At 27.8% G+C, this 22,945-nt stretch overlaps 3 protein-coding genes across 5 annotated transcripts in view; 1 reads left to right on the forward strand and 2 right to left on the reverse strand.

The window, feature by feature from the left end:
* Window positions 1–22,945, reverse strand: part of LOC119607600 (octopamine receptor beta-1R) — a 196,686-nt gene that overhangs the window by 152,406 nt on the left and 21,335 nt on the right. For both annotated transcript variants that reach the window (XM_037961584.1, XM_037961583.1), the window contains exon 2: window positions 9,585–9,629. The gene's annotated coding sequence lies outside the window, so the exon portion shown is untranslated. The remainder of the gene's footprint in view (window positions 1–9,584; window positions 9,630–22,945) is intronic.
* The window catches only part of LOC119607608 (neuropeptide F), a 44,886-nt gene that overhangs the window by 521 nt on the left and 21,420 nt on the right, over window positions 1–22,945 (reverse strand). The window contains exons 2-3 of one of the 2 annotated variants that reach the window (XM_037961593.1): window positions 9,585–9,629; window positions 10–190 (exon numbers count right to left, since the gene is read on the reverse strand). In XM_037961593.1, coding sequence (XP_037817521.1) covers window positions 10–185 — 176 coding nt within the window. In that variant the 5' untranslated portion in view covers window positions 186–190; window positions 9,585–9,629. Of the gene's footprint in view, window positions 1–9; window positions 191–565; window positions 799–9,584; window positions 9,630–22,945 lie in introns of those variants that run through there. The other variant, XM_037961592.1, reaches the window with a different exon arrangement.
* The window catches only part of LOC119607599 (lysosome membrane protein 2), a 34,020-nt gene continuing 24,349 nt past the window's right edge, over window positions 13,275–22,945 (forward strand). Inside the window, exon 1 of the mRNA XM_037961582.1 lies at window positions 13,275–13,788. Within this exon, the coding sequence (XP_037817510.1) occupies window positions 13,752–13,788 (37 nt within the window). The 5' untranslated portion in view covers window positions 13,275–13,751. The remainder of the gene's footprint in view (window positions 13,789–22,945) is intronic.

Here is a 22,945-nt window from a genome sequence, read left to right on the forward strand (position 1 = left end):
TGGACTTACCTAACTCTAGCCCTATCACCATAATAAGTATCCAAATCTTGTAAATATTTCAAAGCATCGGCCATGTTACTGATATCATTATTTCTGGGTGGTCGAGAGTTATTGGCCGATACGATGCAGGCGAGTAGTGCAATGATGGTGACGAGAATGAGTACTTGACGCATGGAGGAGACCATTTTTGCTGTTAATTCACAAACACAATTATTTTAAACTTTATACTTAAGAACAAAATGATTTCTCAGAAATATTGTTTCAAGAAACGCTTAAGAGATTTTTTTCATTAAAAAACTATTGCATAGTTCGTTAAAAGCATAATTTGGAAATAATCCAGAAAAAAATTTTTAGTTCCAGTATGGGAAAACAATATTATCTGTAATTATTTTACGGAAGGACCAATTCGGAAGCACGATTTTATTATATTTAAGAATTTTTTAAATATATTTATAAAAATTATAACAATATTTTCTGTAATTATTAGTTGGAAGGACCAACTCAATAGCACTATTTTTAAAAAAATTGTTGCTTAAAAGAAAAACATTTTTCTTACACAATTTACCTTTTTTATTTATTTTTTTTTAATAACAATTTACACACAAGGAAAATAACGAAAATTCGTTAATAAATTTTATGAGTATCTGATTTTTTTTTTAATAATAATAATGATAATATTTATGGCGTTTTGTTTGTTATTAGTAGTAGAGCGTTTTGATAAATTGTTGCACTCACAATGAAGTTTAAAACAAATGTGATTCTAAACCACAATCAGAACATCCTTTTATACAAACAGAAATTGACAAATAACATAGATTTGTGATGATAAGAGAAATAACGAAACAAGAAATATGGAAATTATTTTCATAAATACACACACACACTCGCACTAACAGTTACGCACAGTAAACGCGAAAACCACATACAGTAACAGGTAAAATATCCTGATTTACATTTACGATAATAAACAACATCAAACTTTAGCTTGGAGGTTGTAGGGGGTGTTAAAAAGGGAATAAAATTACTAAAAATGTTAATCAAATATAAATTTAGCTTTTTAATTATAAATGTTGGTTACGAATTTGAATAACTCTCAAATAAATGCAGTTACAAAGTGCTATTTTTGTCATCTAATTTTACAAGCATCCGCTAATAAAGAGAAATACATACGTACAACTTCTACATCCATATGTTGCATGAATTTATGTTAAACTTATAAATAAAGAAATCTTATTAATGCATAATTTTCTTTTTGTTTTTTTTTTAATGACATTTCATATTTGAGTGATAACGAGGGTAGACAGAAAAGGTCTATAAAGTTTTTTTTAATGCTTTGATTTGATACCTTTAGCATTTGTGACCCAAAGACAAATGATGTTATTTGATGTTAGATTGACTTTAAGCATTGCTCATTTTTCAACAGTGTTTCACAAACTCTGCTAAAATCAATAGAATTCTTCCGAAAATCAATTGAATGTTTATTAATTTTGTATAAATTTGGAGATTTTAAAAAAAGTTAATAAATAGTTATTATTGTAATTTTTTTTTTGAGATCAGTCTTATTTCAGTCCTGTCTCTCATATTACACATAATTTCCATATTTAACCTGGTTATCTACCAGTAGCTGTCATCGGTTGTTATCGGAATCCTTATATTGTCCTTAAAAAGTAATTATTGTTAGAAACTTAGTCTTCTGAGAATTATATTCTAATTCGCTGAATGCCTGGTAATAACAGAACAAGTGTTTCATAGTTTCTCTTCGTATGAGATACATGCTCATTAGTTCCAGTTTCGTTGTTTCAAATGGAATACATCGATCTATTTTGAATATGTATTCGTAATTCCAAGTGTGCCGTTAATCATTCTGAAAAGACTTCGTGTTTAGGAAACTCTATAAGATCTTTTCATTGATATAAGTCTCTTCTCTTATCTCTGGTCTCATTGCTTCGAACAGATTGACATCCTTAAGTTCCCCTTTATAGCTCGAGCTATAAAGATCTTTGTGATCCTACGAACAGTTTCGTTGCTACAACTCTCTGCTCTCTTCTCATCCTTAGAAAACTTCGTGTTTAGGAAACTCTATAAGATCATTGTGATCCTACGAATAGTTTCGTTGCTACAAGTCTGGGCTTTTTAATTCAGATTGATATCCTCAAGTTCCCCTTGTTCCCATTTATAACTCATGTTTCAAAGTTCTTGCTCTGGATACCTCAAAAGACTACGAAGTACTCCGTTACTCCAAGTGTAAGATTTTTTCGTGCACGCTTTTTAGCTTCGGTCTTATTATCTCTAGCAATTAACTGCTTGACATCCCGAGTGACCTGTTAGTTATTACTCTCTTACAAACCACGACGTCTTAAGGCTATCGGAAAATATGTTCACGCCTTTCGTCGCATATTCAGTCCAGTTCACGGTATTCATTCGTGAGAAATGTTGTATTTTTGTTACTTTTTTTATTAACAATACCTCTGGGTCATGAACTTCCCCATCTTGATGTGATTGCAATCTCGGAGTAAAAAAGGTGCTACCAGTATCTTTAGTCTGCCGGGACTATTAATTGACTTCGATTGGAATGGTTTTGCCTGGGGTCGAATCAAAGAACCTACCTTATTTGGTACCATGGGAACCAACAGCCTGCAGGGCAGTGTCGCTGGAATCGCTGGAATATAATGTTATTTAAAAAGCTGATGCACGATGAACTCTATATTTCAGAAAAAGTTCGGTTCTATGGCCGAAAAGACAACAGATTTACCTGAGAGAAGTGAGTTAGAATGAATATATCGGATATATGAGAAGTCTGCTGGGTTGAATGTTGATGGATTTATGGTATCTTATACAAGTGACACCATTTAATTTCTATTCCTTGTCGAGGTGTGTTCAGGGTTTTCTCTGTTCATGTCTGACTACCATTCTGTGAGTAAGAACTTGTTTTTGGCTTATTTGATGGAGTCGCATTTAGATCTACCGGTTAAAGCTCTAGGTGCTGTTGCCGAATCAACGAAGATTATCCAATTTGCGTGGTTGTAAACGAAAGTGATGTTTTTGCATCTCGGAAGTTCACAACGGGGCAATAATGGTCAGAGTTTGGATAGCTCAAGTACTCGAGTGAAGTTCATGTATTTGGGCCAGTGGAACCATAGAACAAAGTTGAACATAAATTGTTTTTCAATGGTGATTTTACCATATTATATAAATTTTTTTATTTTTGTTTTAGTCAATGTAAAACTTTTTGGTCTAACCTCGTATATATTCATTCCTTCAAGTACTACAATATGGATAATCATGCATTTATTTGTCTATGTGAATTAACATTAATATACCCTGACATTTGCTATTTTTGCTCCCCTTCATTTACTTTTTATTTTTAATTAAAAAACTTTTTTAATTTTTTATAAAAACAAAAATTTCCATTTGTAGGTTATCTTTCTAGAATATAGTAAAATGTTAAATGACACTGAAATCGTCATAATTTTTCTTTTTGCTCTTTTTTGCCATTATATCATTTTAATATTTAAGAGCCTAGCAACCAAGCATTTCAATATAAGTAGATAGTGCTCCAGCTTTTTGTGGTTAGTCTTAAAGGATTAAATCAAATGCAAAATTAATTGAATTTTGATAGAGCTCACCTGGCCTAAATTAGCTTAAATACACAAATAAATGCCAATGACGATTGTTTGCAGAAAAAAGCAATAGTAGAAATGGTAGTAGAAAAATAAGCGTGTATATTGTATTTTTTGTTATCATTAATTAAAGGGAAATAAATAACTATAAAATATTTAGATTGTTTTTCTTTTGAGCGTAATCGATAATGCTGTTAAAGAGTAAATTTATCTATTATCTATAACAACTTTAATCGTTTTTATGTAGAATTATAATAAAATGTATGTGACTGGAACAAATGTGTACATGACATCTTAAGTGGTCTTAATCAATTTGGATCTAAGAAGTTGAGACGGAAATGAGGCGTTAGCAAAGTATTAGAAAATCATATCAGTTTAAAAATCAATTTAAATTCTTTTACATATCAGTATATTTTTGACATTTTATTCTTTGTTCGAGAGTTCCTAGCTAAGTTATTTTTGTCGCATCTAATCATTGTTAATATATAAAAATAAATTTGTATTTGTTTGAAGTTTCAAGTGGGCAAGGTGTGACGCCCACATACAAAATAAATAAATTTGAATATCTCATTAAGAATTCTCAGTTTTTTTAATTCTTTTTTAAAAATTATTAAAGAAATATTTCAATTCTTTCAAAGATCTGTCTAATAATTACTCCAATATTTATTGGTCTCTTATCAAAAAATCCCCTTAACCGTAACAGTAGTTTTGATTTTCTATTTGCAACAAAATGAAGTGTTGGCATGTATTAACATTTCATTATTATAACGATTATATTACCCCCTTTTATACGAGTAGGAGTGTATTTATTGATACATTTAAATTTTCGCATTATTACTATTTAATGAACAATTTTTTCTACTATTAGAATGACGATGACGAGTAATAAATTCGTATAAATCTATTTAACGCAATTTTGGTTTATAGTTTTTTTTTTTGTTGTGTGAGTTGAGTCAATAATTCATTGCGCCTGGTTGGCATTAAGTTCGTTTATTTTTAGCAAAACAAAAAATAAAGGGGGCATTGAGCTCTTCGTTTTTTTTTGTCTAATATAATTTGAATTTTTTTACTCTTAAATAAACTGGAGTGAATTTTGAAAATATGTATTTAACAGAAAACTAGATTTCTGACAAAACCACATTTTTGAAAAAGTGAATTTCACAGGAGACTAAACAGAAATATCCGCCTATATGTTGTTATGTTAAGGAAATTGTCGTATGTCAAGATATCAATTCATTGCATAATGTATTGTAGGACATAGATTCCACATAGAACTTTTTCCGAAATTAAATTTAAAACTAGCAAACTTGATTTCATTAAATGATCCATTCGAAAACTAGTCCACGCTAAAAATGATCCAATTAGAAGTCTTATGTTATGCAGACATGGACCATTTTTTTAAACAACGTCAATTACATACATAGGAACATGTTGCCGATAGCAAGGGCGTAGTTTTAGGATTAGTCTGATGTAATGCATGGAAAGATTACGTGGTCCTAACCTAGGACAGTCCTAGTCTTTTGAGGAGTACCTTTTACACGCGCGTGCTGAGTGGTCTCAATTTTATATAAATAAACAAGTAAGAAAGTACAGTTGGGCGGTGCCGACCATATAATACCCTATACCAGTTAAGGGAAATTTAAGTAATGTGCCTACGAAATATTTTAGAAATTTATTGTTGAAAAACTAATATTCTGAAAGAGTCTTTATATCGGGAATGGGGGAAAATTATGTTTTTTTAGGGAATTATAGACATTTAACTCATTATCTGAAGGGGTCTTTGAGGACTAGGGTCAAGTGAGGTCCAATCATTACACTATTAGCAGCATCATCAACGCAAGAATAAAACATATTTGTATGAGTGCTATGTGAAATAGTTTACCGATTTTAAACCATTTTCAATAGGCGTTGTCTCTGGAACAATAGAAATTTATGTACCAAATAACATTGAATTATCTTAAAACTGCGACCTGTTTGATTGCAATGTTTACATAGACGGACGAACAGACTTACGGAGATAGCTAAATCGACTAGATAATGATTCTAAGCCGATTGGTATACTTTAAGGTGGGTGGGTGGAAGGACCAATATTATTGTATACCCTCCCCCTAAAGTATTTTAGGGTATGAAAAAAAGTCTTTATGTGTTTTACAAAATTGTAGTTTTTCACAGTGTTTTTTATAGTCTGGAAAGTTTTGCAGTTCTTAATGGGTGAAGGGCGGCGAGAATCCTAAAATTTTGAACAGAATACTTGAACCGATATAAATATATTAACAAACTACTGTTGCACATACAACAGTAATAAGTAAATATATTTACCCCCTTATTCACAAACAAAATTTTTATTTTATAAACGGTTTATAAATTAGATTTTGTATGGAAATTTTGTTTTATAAACCTTCTATAAAATAAAAATTTTGTTTGTGAATAATGGGGTTAAAATATAATTTTTTTATAGTATGTAAAATATTTATGTTGAAAAACTGATTTTCTGAAAGTGGCGTTATATGTGGTCTCAAATGTTAGCCGATCTTCATAGCATTAGGAGGTGGGTTAATTGAAGTGTTTGCCAAATTTCATCAAATTATCTTGAAATTGCGAAATTGTGCTTTGATTACATAGCTAAATCGATTCAGTAAATGATTCTAAAAATATCTTAAAATATAACAACTGCATTCCCGATATGTCCATAGATACTCAGAAGAAAAATTGAAACCAAATTTTTCAATAACATGTATATACATACATACAACAATAAAATGTAATGTAGACCACACAACTTTGTCAACATTGCAACAATTCGTTGTCACAATCTAAACTTTATGCACATCCGTTGTCTAAAAGTTAACAAACGTGGTAATCTCAAAATGCGTTGTAAATAGTGAGCTTGTCTGTCTGTTCTGTTTCAAACAAAATCTGAATATTTCCGAAAATATTGAACAGACTCAGTACGTTGGAAATTTTATATTTAACCACATCCGCCAAATTGTTCTAGTGTTTTGTCAGTGTCTTCATTATTTGGCCATAAATAACAAGTAAGAGTGTTATATTCGGCTATGCCGAATCTTATATACCCACCATCAAACCTCGTTTGACTCGAATGAAACTTACTTATGTCGAATTTCATCTATATACTCGTATTTTTAGGCCAGTTATAAGCGTTAAAGTAATTTTCTGAAGGGGACCTTATACAGGGGGGTAGGGTCAATTATGGGTCGCTCCTCATAAATTTGGTAGACAGAATTTGGTTCGTATTAAATTTATTTGTGTCGAATTTCATCGCTACACTCGTATTTTTAAACCATTAATGAGCGTTGCAGTCATTTTTTGAAGGGGACCTTATATGGGGGTAGGGTCAATCATGGACCGATCCTCATAAAATTGTTTAGATAGATTTTGACTCGTATGAAACTTACTTATGTCGAATTTCATCTATATACTAGTATTTTTAAGCCAGTAATGAGCGTTAAAGTCATTTTCTGAAGGGGACCTTATATGGGGGGTAGGGTCAATTATGAACCAATCCTCATAAAATTTTGCATAGTGATTTCGGATCATAAGAAACTTACTTATGTCGAATTTCATCGCCATATTCGTATTTTTAAACAAGTTATGGCTATTAAAGCTGCTTTTCGAGGGGCCACTTGTATGGGGGCTATCCGAAAACGTGGACCGATATTGCCCATTTTCAATACCAGACAAACCTTACCTATAAGAAATATTTATGTGAAATTTCAACCCTCTAGCTCTATCGTGCTTTCAACAGACAGACAGACAGACGGACAGACATGGCTATATCGTCTTAGAATTTAATGAGCACGCGGAATATATATACATTTGTGGGTCTATGACCAATATTTCAATGTGTTGCAAACGGAATGACAAAATCAATATACCCCCCATCTTTTTTGATGGTGGGTATAAAAATATGGTTGCTTTAACGCATTTTTATGAATCAAATAAATCAATGTTTATGAACATAAAACTTTTATAATGAAAATAGCTTTTATAAAAGTTTGCTGTTAAAATAATAGTAAAGTTTTGCCGTTATAAATTGAACAGTAACGAATTTTATTAACATTATAAATATTAAGCTTTAATATTTTATAGCTTTTGCATATTTTGCGTTATTAAAGCTTTGACACAAACATTAAGTTGCCACACGTTTTGCTTAAAAGCGCTAAATTGAAAGAAGTTGTTACTTCGGGTGTAAGCGTTAATGTTTTAAAGTATTATATATAAATATTTGCAAATGTTAGTATTATTATTATTGATTATTACAGAAATTAAAAATATGCGAATCGTTTCGAAGCAAATTTTTTTATTATTTATAGTATTTTGAAAAACGTGCTTTTCTTAAGAATCGTACTATAGTAATGGATGTTATTGAGAAATTATAAGCACTTTGGTGTCAATTTGGTCCCAAGCATGTATAATTTTAAAACGTCTATTTCCCTCTGTGTACCAGTTATTAGAAAAATTTGTTAATGTAAATCGCATGAATAAAACGTATGCAGTTTCTACAGTATTTATATAACACATTATTAATAAGATGTTATTAGACTACTTATATGTAATGAGGACGATATGTAGAAGCCATGGAAAAGTATATTAATAGGTAAGTAGTTCTAATATATAGAAAGTCCTTATCAAGCTTTTGCTGGGAATTTACTCTTGAAAATAATAGCCATTTTTTAATATTGATAAAATTATATAAAAGTCTGTAGAACAGTGCACAATAGGACACAAATTAAAAACTGCAAAATTTGAGTTATATCAGTCTTGTAGTAAATAAATGTTTAAAATGTTATATTTTTTAGATTTTTTTTTGAGCAAAGCATCACTAAGTCAATGTCTTCAATAGGAAAAAAATACTATGTATTATGAACTTGAAATTTCAGCTTACAGGTTAAAGGGTCGTAATTTTAAAGACAAAGAAAAAATAGTGTACAAAGTAATTAAACAACAATAATTTGCACTCAATATTCTTTGAAATAAAAATGATATAAACATAAATATTTAAAGTAATTTGAATATAAATAAATTCTGGTTTCAGTATGTGATTTTTTATATAAATATTGCAACTAAAATTAACCATATATTCTAAAAATAGAATTGAACTTTAAAGTTTTAAAATTTTGTCAAATTTATTTAAGAAAAAAACTACTTGGAAACAGTTACTCTAACAAGTTTTAACTACATATTTATGTATTTGTTATGGCTACATGTGTTTTAATAAATTTTAGTTTTATTATGAATTTGTGTACAGAAATAAAGAATTATTAAAAAAATTATTGTTTTTTTTATGTCAAAAGATTAAGAATGAAATATTTTTGGACTAGACACAGTCATTTTAATGTTTGTTATTTGTATCTTTTTTTGTATAATTGCCTTCTATATGACAGGTTAGAATACAAAGAAGAGTTATAACGACTTGACGTCTTGACAAATTTAAGAAATAATTAAAAATTTATATTGATATAATTACTTAAACTAGAAAAAAACAATAATGAATAAAAAAACCCCCCAATTAAAGTTTGACCAATTGACAAGTTTATTTGTTAACAACGATCTCAGATAGTTAAAAATAGAATAAACATTTTCGGAATTGCAAGGTAAATAATAAAACAAACATTAAACTTTGGTTTACTTAGGGCTTTCTCTATATTGTGATTGAAAATTTTATTTAGTTTTCTAATTAAATTTTTGTTTTTTGCAGAATTGCAAATAATTATATGAATTCTTTGAAACAATTATTTTTGTATTGTACTTAATTTCCAGACGGATATATAAACTTGATAAAAAAATGTAAATAATTTTTATGATTTTTATTACTTTCAACATAAAATAAAAACCGTTAATTTTCAACAAAGTTTTTTATCATGTATGTAGTTGGAATTTTTTAATTGTGGTAACAATAACAGTATTTCAATTTTAGTAATTTTAATTAAAAAAATCACTTACCATTCGTATTCTTGGAAGTTGAATATAGTTATAATACAAACACATCTGAAATTATAGAAATTTTATTTTATGTTTTTATTTGACTCTTACGTTATTGTTTTTAAAATAATTTATAAAAAATTAAAAAATTATATATAGAAAATTTTAAGAAATTTAGAAAACGTTTGAAAAAAATATATTTTTTTAAGAACATTTTTCAAAAATTTTATTTAATTTTAAAAAAACATATCTTGTTAAAAAATTAGTTTTTTATAGAAATTTTTGAAAATTTAAAAAAAATCTCTTCACTTTCGATAATAACATATTCATGTTCTTTTTATAAAAATTCGTTGTCGCAATCTAAACTGTATGCACATCCGTTGTCTAAATGTTAACAAACGTGATAAGCTCACTATTTACAACGCATTTTGAGCTTACCACGTTTGTTAACTTTTAGACAACGGATGTGCATAAAGTTTAGATTGCGATAACGAATTGTTGTAATGTTGACAAAGTTGCGTGGTCTACATTACATGTTGTTGTTGTATGTATGTATATACTTGAAAAAGGATGTTATTGAAAAATTTGGTGTCAATTTGGTACCAGGCGTGTATATTTTTTTTCATCTGTGTACCCTTAACCTTCGTGAGAAGGGTATATATGTATGTAGAAGTTTGTCATTTCGTTTGTAATTTCTATAATATAATTTTCCGACCCTATAATGTATGTATATATTCTGGATCCTTATAGATAGCGGAGTCGACTTAGCCATGTCCGTCCGTCTGTATGTCTGTCTGTTGAGATCAGTTTTTAGAAGACCCCAAATATCCGAATTTTCAATAATTCTGTCAGACATGCTTTCGAGAAGAACGGTAGAAAAGGTACTTTGGAATTTTTTATAATATTGAACCTAGAAACATGAAATTAAGCATGTTGAGAGCGGATTATGTGAGAAATTTATTATGTAGAGCCCGGATAAAAGGAGACTTTTTGGTACTTTTTCGTTCTTCAAAAGGTACTTATTGAGTTTTATATAATATAGAACCAAGAAACATGAAATTAAGCAAGAGAACCCGTAGTATGTGTGAACATGTAAAATGGGACTTTTTGGTACTTTTTCGTTCTTTAAAAGGTATTTTTTTGAATATTCTATAATATTGAACCTAGAAACATGTAATAAAGTAAGTAGAGCCCGTATTAAGTAAGAACCCATAAAAGGGAATTTTTTGGTACTGATATTGAACCAAAAAACATGAAATTACGCATGTAGAACCCGGAATATGTGAGAACATATAAAATGGGAGTTTTTGGTACTTTTTCGATCTTCAAAAGGTACTTTTTGAATTTTCTATAATATTCAACCTAGAAGTATGAAATTATGCATGTACAGGCCAGATTAAAAGGGACTTTTTGGCACTTTTTCGTTTTACAACTGGTATTTTTTTATTTTTTGTAATAAAAATTGTACTGAATGTGTTTTTAATACATCATGACGAAGGGTATATAAGCACTCTTACTTGTTTTTAATCTCTTTGTTTCTTTAGAAATTTTTAAAAAAATATTTTTATAGCAATTTATCTAAAAATTCTCAAAGAACTTTCTTTTTATAGATTTTAATTTTTTTTATAGAAATTTTCACAGAAATGCTCTTTTTATAGAAAATGTTCGAAAAATTCTCATTTTAAAAATATTGCAAAATTCTCTGTAGATACTTTTTTAATTATCCATTTTTGTAGAACACTTTCTAAAAAATTTTCTTTTTGTAGAAAATTTTTAAAGTTCTCCTTTTAAAAAACTTGCTTTAAAAAAAAAAATCTTTTTGAAAAAATCTTTTTTTTTTGGAAAAATTTCAAAAAAAAACTGCTGTTTATAGAAATTATTAAAAAATTTTTTTTTATCCTTACAGAAATTTTTACAAAATTTTTTGAAAAAAAATCCTCTTTTTAGAAAAAATTTCGAAGATATTTTCTTTTTATAGAAAATGTTCGAAAAATTATATTTTATAAATTTTTTTTGTAGAAATCTTTCTAATTTATTTTTTGTGCAAAATTTTCTTTAATTTTGTTCCTTTTAAAAAAGTTTTCTTTCTATTATAGAAAATTTAAAAAAAATCTTTATTTTAATAGAAATTTTTAAAAAGAATTTGAAAAACTCTATCTTTGTAGAAAATTAAAAAAATCTCCTTTTTTGAAAAATATTTTTTTTTTGTAAGACATTTTCTTAAAATACTGTTTTTTAAAAATGTCTGCTTTTTATAGATTTTTTTTTAACATTTTTCCAAAAGAATTATTTTTGAAAAAAAGTCTTTTATGTTAAAAAAAATTTTTAAAAAATTTGAAAAAAAAATTTTGACAATATCTTTTTAATTTTTTCTTTTTACTGAAATATCTCTTTTTCTTAAAAAATTTCGTTAAATTATCTATTTATATACAATTTTTGAAAATTTCTTTCTTTCTGTCTGCTTAAATGAACTTTCGGAAGTATGAACTTTTAATTCAAGAATTTTTCTTATGTAATTTGATATTATGTATTAAAAATTTTTATGTTGCAAGTGTGTTAGTAATAAAATTTTAAAAATATATTTTTAATAATAATTTTTCAAGTATTTTCATTTATACTATATTCTTATACAGACGTCAATATTTAATGCGATTCACCTTATTAACCTTTAATATGCGACAACTTTAGAAAAAAAATTCCAAATATTTTTAATTGCCAAAAAAGGCAATAAAGACTTAAACAAATGTTGCGTAAATATATGTATTCTATTATTACATACTATATTTTTTAGTTCGAGAACCTAATTGGAATAAAGTTATATTACGATATAATTATTTTATTAAAATCCAAAATTTTTTTTCATTTTATTAAATGCTGAACGTTGTTAGTTTGGATCCAATATTGAGATAGGTATTTTAATATTGATAAAATTTCCATTTTAAATAATTATAAAAACTATTCGGGTCTAACAAAATTTCTCATTGGGTCTGATTTGTTAAAAGCATGTCTTAATAATAATTTATTTAGAATATTTAAGTTCTAATCGGGTTTTTACACAGAATAAGATTTAAAAATTTAGAAGTTTAAGGTACAAAGAAATAAATACAAAAACCTTAATGGTTAAAAGACTTCATGATGGCTCGTGTTTGTCTAGCAACCCTTAAACTTTTACATCATACATTAGCCAGACTTAGAGACGCACACAAACTTTGAGCGTTTAGGCCAAATACAAAATAGAGCTTGACTTAAAGGCAAAAACACTCGATGGTAAAAAAAAAAAAGCTGCAATTGCTTGAACTATGCTTAAACACATAGATACAAAAAAAAACACGTTAATAAGCTAAACTGATAATACATTTGTTTGTTTACTTTTTTTGACTTTGTTGTTGCTTCTGTTTCACTGGGAACTGGTCAAGAATGAGCTTTTTTCAGTATTTTTGCTTTTGAATTTGTTTTTGTTTGCTTTTGAGTTTTAGATTGTTTTTGCTAGCTGAGTTTTTTTTTTTTTTAACTCTAAACTATATACGATTTTATACGAACAAACGCACCAAGAATTATTGAGCTGCTTGGATACGCTGCTGCTTTTCTGTGGCTTTTGGTTTTGGATTTTAGTCTGTTGCCGTGTCTATAGCTTTTTGCCGAAATCATGAAAATGAAATAAAATCTCCGCTAAAATAGACAGACCGGTTAATAAACACTATACATTGACTATTAAGACTCTGTTTTTGTCTGTTTTGGGGTTTTAAGAAAAAAGTCTATATAAAAGGGTTATGCAGCAGTTATGAGATGAACATTGATTTCAACTGTTTCAGACGGTTTAGAAGTTGTCCCACAAAAACTACAACAACAAGAATAACTACATTAAAAAAAAACTAAAATTTACTAAAAATTGTTTTAATAAATAAAAGAAAATAAACAAACAAACAAACAAAATTAATATAAACAAAATAAATAAATCCGTAATAAAAAGAAATCAAACTAAAAGCTTAAACAAATTATTAAATAAATATTAAGAAAAAAATTATATAAAAATTAAAAAAAAAACTGTGAAGTGATGTTTGCATGTTAAGCAAAGATAAAAACAAAAAAATATAACAAAAATTCCTAGTTATAAAATTGTAATAAAATAAATTTTATTTTTTTTTTTTTTTGAGTTTTTTAAGAAATTAATTTTATTATTTATTTAAAATGAAACTATTTACAACAAATTCTTCAAAAACTGCAAGTAAGTTGTTTACGTTTATTTATTGATTTTTTTTGTTTCTTGTTATAAAATAAAATTAATTTTTAAAAATTGATGTGTAAATTTTTTGTGTTGAAATCTTAAACCAGAAGTGTTTTTATAATGACAAGCGGATTTTGTTTATATTTTTTTTAATTCTCTGAATTCTATACAATATTAATAACAATAATAATATTGTTAAAGGTCAGTGATTAAGTGAAAAAGAAAGAAATTATGGCTTTAAAGTTAAGGAAAAAGAATGTTGAATAAATTTATATATTAAATAAAAAAACAGACTTGTTTTGATTTCTGATTTTAAAATATTAAAGAATTTATGAATATCCTTGAATCAATTTCTTTAGTTAAGTTAAAGTGTTTTTTAATAAAAAAAAATATTTAAAATTAAAACTAATTTTGATTTTCTACTAATGCTGAGTGTAAGGTACAACTGCCAATATTTTAATATTAAAAAAAAAAAAAAAAATTATTCCCCAAAACATGAATTGAAATATTCGAAAACTTTTGTGAAAGCTTAACAAGCATAAAGATTTTATATTTATATTTTTACCTAAGGACTAGTCCTTAGGCTAGTGAAAAGTAGACAATCATCTTATCTACTAATCTCTAATATTAACAAAATATATTAGACATCCATACGAGATTCCAAGACGATCCAGCTATGTCCTTCAGTCTGTTGAAATCAAGATAGGGTCTAAACGAAATGAGCTATAATCTTGTCATTCTGTTTGTAACATATCAGAAAAAGGTCTTATACCAGCAAAATTATATATATTTTGAGTCCACATTAGATTCCAAGACGATCTAGCTATGTCCGTCTGTCGGTTGAAATCAAGATGATTACCAAACGAAAGGAGCTATGAAGTTGAAATTTCGGTAAATATTCTCTATTGATAAGGTTTGTCGATCTACGATTTCATATAGCCCCCATGCAAATGACATTTCGGAATACAGTTCAAATAAAAAACATTTTTTTACAAGTAAGTTTTATTAACCCAGAAATTTTAGATTCCAAGATGTTCGAAAAATTCTCTTTTATTTATCAATTTTTGTTGAAAACTTTTTAAAAATGTTATACCAGCAATTCTAGATATATTTTGAGTCCATATTAGATTCCAAGACTATCTAGCTATGTCTTTCTGACTGTTGAAATCAAGATAGGGCCCAACCGAATGGAGCTATAGGGCTGAAATTTCCACAAATATTCTCTATTGTTAAGGTTTGTTGGTCCAAGATTTCATCTAGCCCCCATACAAGTGACTTCTCGGTATATAGTTCAAACAAACAAAAATTTTACACAAGTAAGTCTTATTAAACTGTCGAACGTCATATTTGCCCCTATATAATATCCGCTTATATTAGATGATTTACTATAGCTACGTCTGTTGAAATCAATATAGGTCCCAAAAAAAGGAGCTAGAGGGTTGAATCATTCGGCAAATATTCTCTATTGATAAGTTTTATCGGTCCACGATTTTATTTAGATTCCATATAAGTGACTTCTCGGAAATCCAGAAATTTGATCGCAAAGTATGGCGAACATCGGGCCATATTAGTCCATAGCACCATATAAGTCTTAAAAGTAGCAGTATAAAGGTGAAACGATATTTTCTAAAATAACCATAATCTCTCTATCAAATTTGATGGAGTTCGGACCACAATTGGCTCTACACAATATCTCTTATCCAAAATATGTAAAAAAATCGAGATAATGATCTAATTAAAGGACTGGGTCTGTACAATGTATGGAACCTCTTAATCTTGAATTAAACAAACAAACAAACATTGGGGCTTTTTATAGCCGATTAAATTTACTCTTATTTAAATTGTTCTTTTAAACCAGCTATAGACAAAGATTTGTCATAAAAGGTTTCTTACTCTCTTGCACTCACACGTGTGCAGGTTCGTCTACACAAGTATATGTGTCACTCTCCTCCAACCCTTGATTTATGTAAGTTGAATGACGGACATTGCTTTACGGGGCCAAAATTGAAACTATCACAAAACCGAAATTTTGGAGTATGCGTTTTATTTTTTGTTTTCTTATAATTTAAAAAAATTATAATTAGTATTTGTAAAGTTTTTTGATATTTTTAAAATCATATTTAAACTGTAATTAAAAGACTTTTAAAAACCCATAAATTTCATCCTTCAATTTCATTGTTAGTTCATTTGTAATTGAAAGATGTTAAAAAAAACAATAATTTACTACAAAATAGCAGTTGGTTTTATTCTCATTTTTACTAACCAAATAATCAAAGAAACAAATCTACAACCCACTGAAGGTCTCTAATACAAAAAATGCGAAAATAAAATATAAAAGTTAAAAACACAACAAAATTCTTAGCGAAGTGCAAACGGTGACAATGTCAATGTTGGACTCAAAAAAACCAAAAAAATGTTTAAATTAATTTAATGGATTTGAATTTTTTTTTACAATAAAATTATTATAAATAGAATTATTATTTTAAAAATAGTATGGTATAAACAAATATAAAAACAAGGTGCAGTCTGCCTAGCCAGATTTTCATCATTAAAAACAGGACCTCATAATAACAATAATTGAAACGAATAAAATATTTTTAGTAAATAAAGTTTTTTATACTTTCATAAATTGAATTTTATAAAAAAAAATTCCCATGTTTTTGTAAACAAAAAAACTAATCAAAATGCATACAAGTATTTGGTGTATAAAAAAATACGATATTAAAAAACAAATAAATAAACAATTTTAAAACATTTTTTTTTTGTTTAACTCAAATACCTATTTTGGTATTTTTTTGGGAGACCAATTGCTTGCTGGTAAATATGTATATATATTTTTTTTTAAATGTTAAATTAAGTTTGACATTATTTTTTTAAGATTTGCTCTTAACGGTTAATTAACTATTTAAGAATTTTTTAAAGAACTTTTGAGTAAATTAATATTAATTAGTTTCTTTATGGAATACTTTGAAGTATGCAGTGGGAATTTTACCACAAATGTTTATGTAGCCTAGTGATAAAATGTTTGTGAATAATTTAATGTTTTTTTTTTCAAAATACTAGACCTAGATTCTATGTCTAAGAACTAGTTCAAGGCCAATTTTAAGCAATAAAATACTATTTGAAGCTTCCATCGTTTCTTTTAGTGACAGCCGCCGCCTTTAAGATTTTGCCGGCGTTAAACTTTGTCTAGAATTGACTATGACAATAATTCATATAAATTTCCTTATTTAAAAATGGCGGCCTGTTTTTCAAAAAACGTGTTTATTTTGTTCTGAATTTATTAATTCTTTTCAAAAAAAATCTTTTCTATTCAATATAACGAATTTATTAATAACTCTTAAAATGCTTATAATAATTAATTACCGGTAAAATAATAAAGTTTATAAAAATAATTTTTAATAAAATTCTAGTTTTAAAAGCAACCATTTTAATAAATTTAGAACACAAATGGTTTGATTAAAAACTCAAACGTGATTTAAAATAAAAAAAATGCAGTTTAATAAAAAATAAATTAGGAAGAAAACGTGGTATATTTTTAAGAAAATATTTGATTAATATTACTGGTTAATAAACAAATTTATATAATATAAAAGCTAGATTGAAAATATAAAACAAAACTTATATTATTTAGTTCTTTCCCAAGATTTTTTTTGGCAAAATAACTTCTTTTATAAATATTTACCACTTTTTCTTTTATATGTCTTTCTCTACGACTTAAAATCGTCTGATTTTGTTTCTCTCAAGCATGAAGACTAGATTAAGAATTTTTAATTTTGAGATTTTTTTTTAATATTTTTTCATAAATTTCTTTAATTAATATGAATTAATTTAAATAAATTAAAAGCTTTTAATTGTGTTTAGTTTATGATTGTTAAATAAGGGCGCGTGCGTATGCTAATAAAAGTGCGGCTCAAGTTGCCTGGAGCAATTCAAGTTTATTGTATAAATATTTAGAAAAAAAAATTAAATTAATGTTAGTTTATACTAAAAATAGAATTGAAACTTTAAGTTTAATTATTCACACTTACAGTAATTTTTTTAGGAATTTAATCATTTGAAGACTTAATCATACAAGCAATGCTTAAGAAGTAATTTATGAAAAAACTATAATAAATGGCTTTAAAATAACTTTAAATTAGCCAATCTGAGCAGATTACTTTAGAAGAGGGCAGAGTCATAAAGGTTTCCAATTTCGACTTTACAAAAGAATTATTTTTGATTTCATCGAACTGACAGATTAGTAATGTTTTACAATAAAATTTCACATCCCTTCAAAAGAAGTTAAGATAAAGTTTAACCCACTTACATATATCCGGTCCAAAAGTCTTCAAAGTAGATTCCGGGTATAAGAACAAATTAAATTGAACAATTTTATAAAATATTAATATTTATTATTATTTTATAAAATATTAAAGTACAAAGATTCTGTTTTTGATCACCATTGTGCACCGATTCAAGTTTTTGACCCACTTTTATCAGATTATTTGTCATTTACTGGTCGAAGTTATCAAGAAGGCATATAAAACGCATTTATACTTTTTGAAAAGCCAAGAGATTACAAGAGATATTTCAAGTGAAAATGTTTGTTACCGAAAGGACCAGGTCAATCCGAAATATATATACATAATCCGAAATATACATACACATGTCCATAGCAACACTCGGGGACAAAATGGGCGGCCTAGATACAGTGGGTGTGGCATCCCTCATATAAAGAAAACAACACTTAAAGTACTCAAATTTGTTCGGAGTCACACTCAAATAGGGGGCGTGGCACCTCCCATATGAATTTATACAAAAAATAAAGTATATCTGAGAAACTATTAGATCTAGAATGCTCAAACTGTACACGAAAAACACGAACTTTCACATCGATGTGAATATTTAGAGAAAAAAATTTGGAGGACTTTCAATAGGGGCTTGGCACCTCCCATATGAATTAAATATAAAAATTCATATACATATTTAGGAAACTATTACAGCTGCATATAATCTATGTTCAGAAGTAACATTAAAATCCTCATTAACGTTTGGCAGAAATAGTTATCGTAGATCTGGAAAACTATTGGAGTAAGACTCCTCAAATGTTCTGAAATCGAATCAGTTGATATCGGAAAAATTTTAATTCTTTTAAAATTATACAATAAGTTTGTAATAATTTTGTAGATAGTTTCGCTAACTCAGACTTTTCTGTGCACAATATAGATAAAAAACTGAATAATCGGATTTTACAAAACATTTTTTGTAGATTGCATGATTGCTATTAATAATTTTCAAATTTTATTCCAATATTTTCAATAGAAGAATCTATATTAATAATTGTAAAATTTAATTAACTTTTCTTATTCAAATATGAAATTGATTAGGGAATAGTTAACATCTAAACCTAACCTAAAATTTCTCTTTAAAAAATCTGTAAATAATGATGGATGTTACCGTTGGGTGACATATTTTATCGTAGCTTTATCTCGAATATTTACAAGACCTTAAATAAATAAAGGTCTTGTTGAAATTTCCGGGTTTATAAGAACATTACAGAACATTACAGATATTCTTAAAATAATTTATTTTTAAATTATTTCCGTTTTTTTATAACACAATTAATAATATTTAATATAAAATATATGTTAAAAAAAAACTTGTTCATAATATTTACAAATGTAAATGTTATATTGATATATAATTTTATGTATAATTTATTTCTTTAAAAAAAAGAGATGACCTTACAATATTCTTTTTACATAAATAATAAATACCACGACAAATTTTAGGTTTGTTTTATGGTTACAAAGAAAAAAAATTTCCAGAGATTGAAAAAATCAACAAATATAAGAACGAATATGATGTTACTTTATATGAGACAAGAATTAGTCACTGACAACAAAAACTATAAAGATTTTAGAAGATTAAGCTTTTGTTTGGTAAATAAGGTTTAAATTTGTCTCAAAAAAAGTACCGAATATTTTCTTATAAATATTATTTTACTTTCTGTTAACAATAATAGTTGACACTAGGCAACAAATGTTTTTAAAAACAAAATGTTTTATTTTCAAAATCGTGCCAGAATTCCACAATATGCGAATTCTAACTATATAATTTAATTATTCAAACTTTAACCTTAGTTTCAAAATTGATTTGAAAGTTAGTTAACAAAATATTCCTCTTCAAAAATGTTTAATTGATTTAGAACAAAATTGTTATACTAAGATAAAGTTTAGTTATCTCTTAGATTATTTCCCAAAAGAATCATAGTACATATGTAAAAGATTATAACCAAATTTTGTCGCTTAGTGTAGTTGATTTAGATGAATGATCAGTGTGGTCTGATCTGCAGCTTTTTTATTTAGCAAAAAATAATATTGTTAATTTTTATCACAAACAAATAACATTCATTTATGGGAATTTTTTTCTATACACTTATCTAGTCTGGGTTTTTTATGCTTGAACTAAATACTTTTATTTTATAAAAATAGAAGAATATTTGCTAAAAATTAGAAATCAGGGTTGGGTATTTCATGAGAAATTTAATTTTGTGGGAATTAAGACAAGATAACTTTGTGTTAAAATTTAATGTCATATATGTGTTCCCTTGGTGAAACTTAAGCTTATATTCAGTTTGGCAAATTTTTTTCACAATTTCCCGTCAAATTATATTACAAAAACTGCTAGAAACCACATTTAGACTTTTGCAAAAGCCGCTAGAAAACGTAAAATTGAATCAACAAGTGAACATTTTCTGAATGTAAGGCTATAGAATAGACCGTAGACCAGACTAGACTATAGACTAGACTAGACAAACTATAACAAAAAACAGCTAGAAACTGGATTTAGGCTTTTGCAAAAGCCGCTAGAAAACGTAAAATTGAATCAATAAGTGAACATTTTCTGAATGTAAGTCTATAGACTAGACTATAGACTAGACTATAGACTAGACTATAGACTAGACTATAGACTAGACTATAGACTAGACTATAGACTAGACTATAGACTAGACTATAGACTAGACTATAGACTAGACTATAGACTAGACTATAGACTAGACTATGACTAGACTATAGACTAGACTATAGACTAGACTATAGACTAGACTATAGACTAGACTATAGACTAGACTATAGACTAGACTATAGACTAGACTATAGACTAGACTATAGACTAGACTATAGACTAGACTATAGACTAGACTATAGACTAGACTATAGACTAGACTATAGACTAGACTATAGACTAGACTATAGACTAGACTATAGACTAGACTATAGACTAGACTATAGACTAGGACTATAGACTAGACTATAGACTAGACTATAGACTAGACTATATACTAGACTATAGACTAACTATAGACTAGACTATAGACTAGACTATAGACTAGACTATAGACTAACTAGACTAGACTATAGACTAGACTATAGACTAGACTATAGACTAGACTATAGACTAGACTATAGGACTAGACTATAGACTAGACTATAGACTAGACTATAGACTAGACTTATACTAGACTATAGACTAGACTATAGACTAGACTATAGACTAGACTATAGACTAGACTATAGACTATAGACTAGACTATAGACTAGACTATAGACTAGACTATAGACTAGACTATAGACTAGACTATAGACTAGACTATGGACTAGACTATAGACTAGACTATAGACTAGACTATAGACTAGACTATAGACTAGACTATAGACTAGACTATAGACTAGACTATAACTAAACTATAGACTATATACTAGACTAGACACTAGACTATAGACTAGACTATAGACTAGACTATAGACTAGACTATAGACTAGACTATAGACTAGACTATAGACTAGACTATAGACTAGACTATAGACTAGACTATAGACTAGACTATAGACTAGACTATAGGCTAGACTATAGACTAGACTATAGACTAGACTATAGACTAGACTATAGACTAGACTATAGACTAGACTATAGACTAGACTATAGACTAGACTATAGACTAGACTATAGGCTAGACTATAGACTAGACTATAGACTAGACTATAGACTAGACTATAGACTAGACTATAGACTAGAACTATAGACTAGACTATAGACTAGACTATAGACTAGACTATAGACTAGACTATAGACTAGACTATAGACTAGACTATAGACTAGACTATAGACTAGACTATAGACTAGACTATAGACTAGACTATAGACTAGACTATAGACTAGACTATAGACTAGACTATAGACTAGACTATAGACCTAGACTATAGACTAGACTATAGACTAGACTATAGACTAGACTATAGACTAGACTATAGACTAGACTATAGACTAGACTATAGACTAGACTATAGACTAGACTATAGACTAGACTATAGACTAGACTATAGACTAGACTATAGACTAGACTATAGACTAGACTATAGACTAGACTATAGACTAGACTATAGACTAGACTATAGCTAGACTATAGACTAGACTAGACTAGACTATAGACTAGACTATAGACTAGACTATAGACTAGACTATAGACTAGACTATAGACTAGACTATAGACTAGACTATAGACTAGACTATAGACTAGACTATAGACTAGACTATAGACTAGACTATAGACTAGACTATAGACTAGACTATAGACTAGACTATAGACTAGACTATAGACTAGACTATAGACTAGACTATAGACTAGACTATAGACTAGACTATAGACTAGACTATAGACTAGACTATAGACTAGACTATAGACTAGACTATAGACTAGACTATAGACTAGACTATAGACTAGACTATAGACTAGACTATAGACTAGACTATAGACTAGACTATAGACTAGACTATAGACTAGACTATAGACTAGACTATAGACTAGACTATAGACTAGACTATAGACTAGACTATAGACTAGACTATAGACTAGACTATAGACTAGACTATAGACTAGACTATAGATAGACTAGACTATAGACTAGACTATAGACTAGACTATAGACTAGACTATAGACTAGACTATAGACTAGACTATAGACTAGACTATAGACTAGACTATAGACTAGACTATAGACTAGACTATAGACTAGACTATAGACTATACTATAGACTAGACTATAGACTAGACTATAGACTAGACTATAGACTAGACTATAGACTAGACTATAGACTAGAACTATAGACTAGA

The sequence above is a fragment of the Lucilia sericata genome, unplaced genomic scaffold (genome assembly GCF_015586225.1).
Source record: "Lucilia sericata isolate MDLA Ls3-8-SP2 unplaced genomic scaffold, ASM1558622v1 Contig000715F_arrow, whole genome shotgun sequence".
Classification (NCBI taxonomy): domain Eukaryota; kingdom Metazoa; phylum Arthropoda; class Insecta; order Diptera; family Calliphoridae; genus Lucilia; species Lucilia sericata.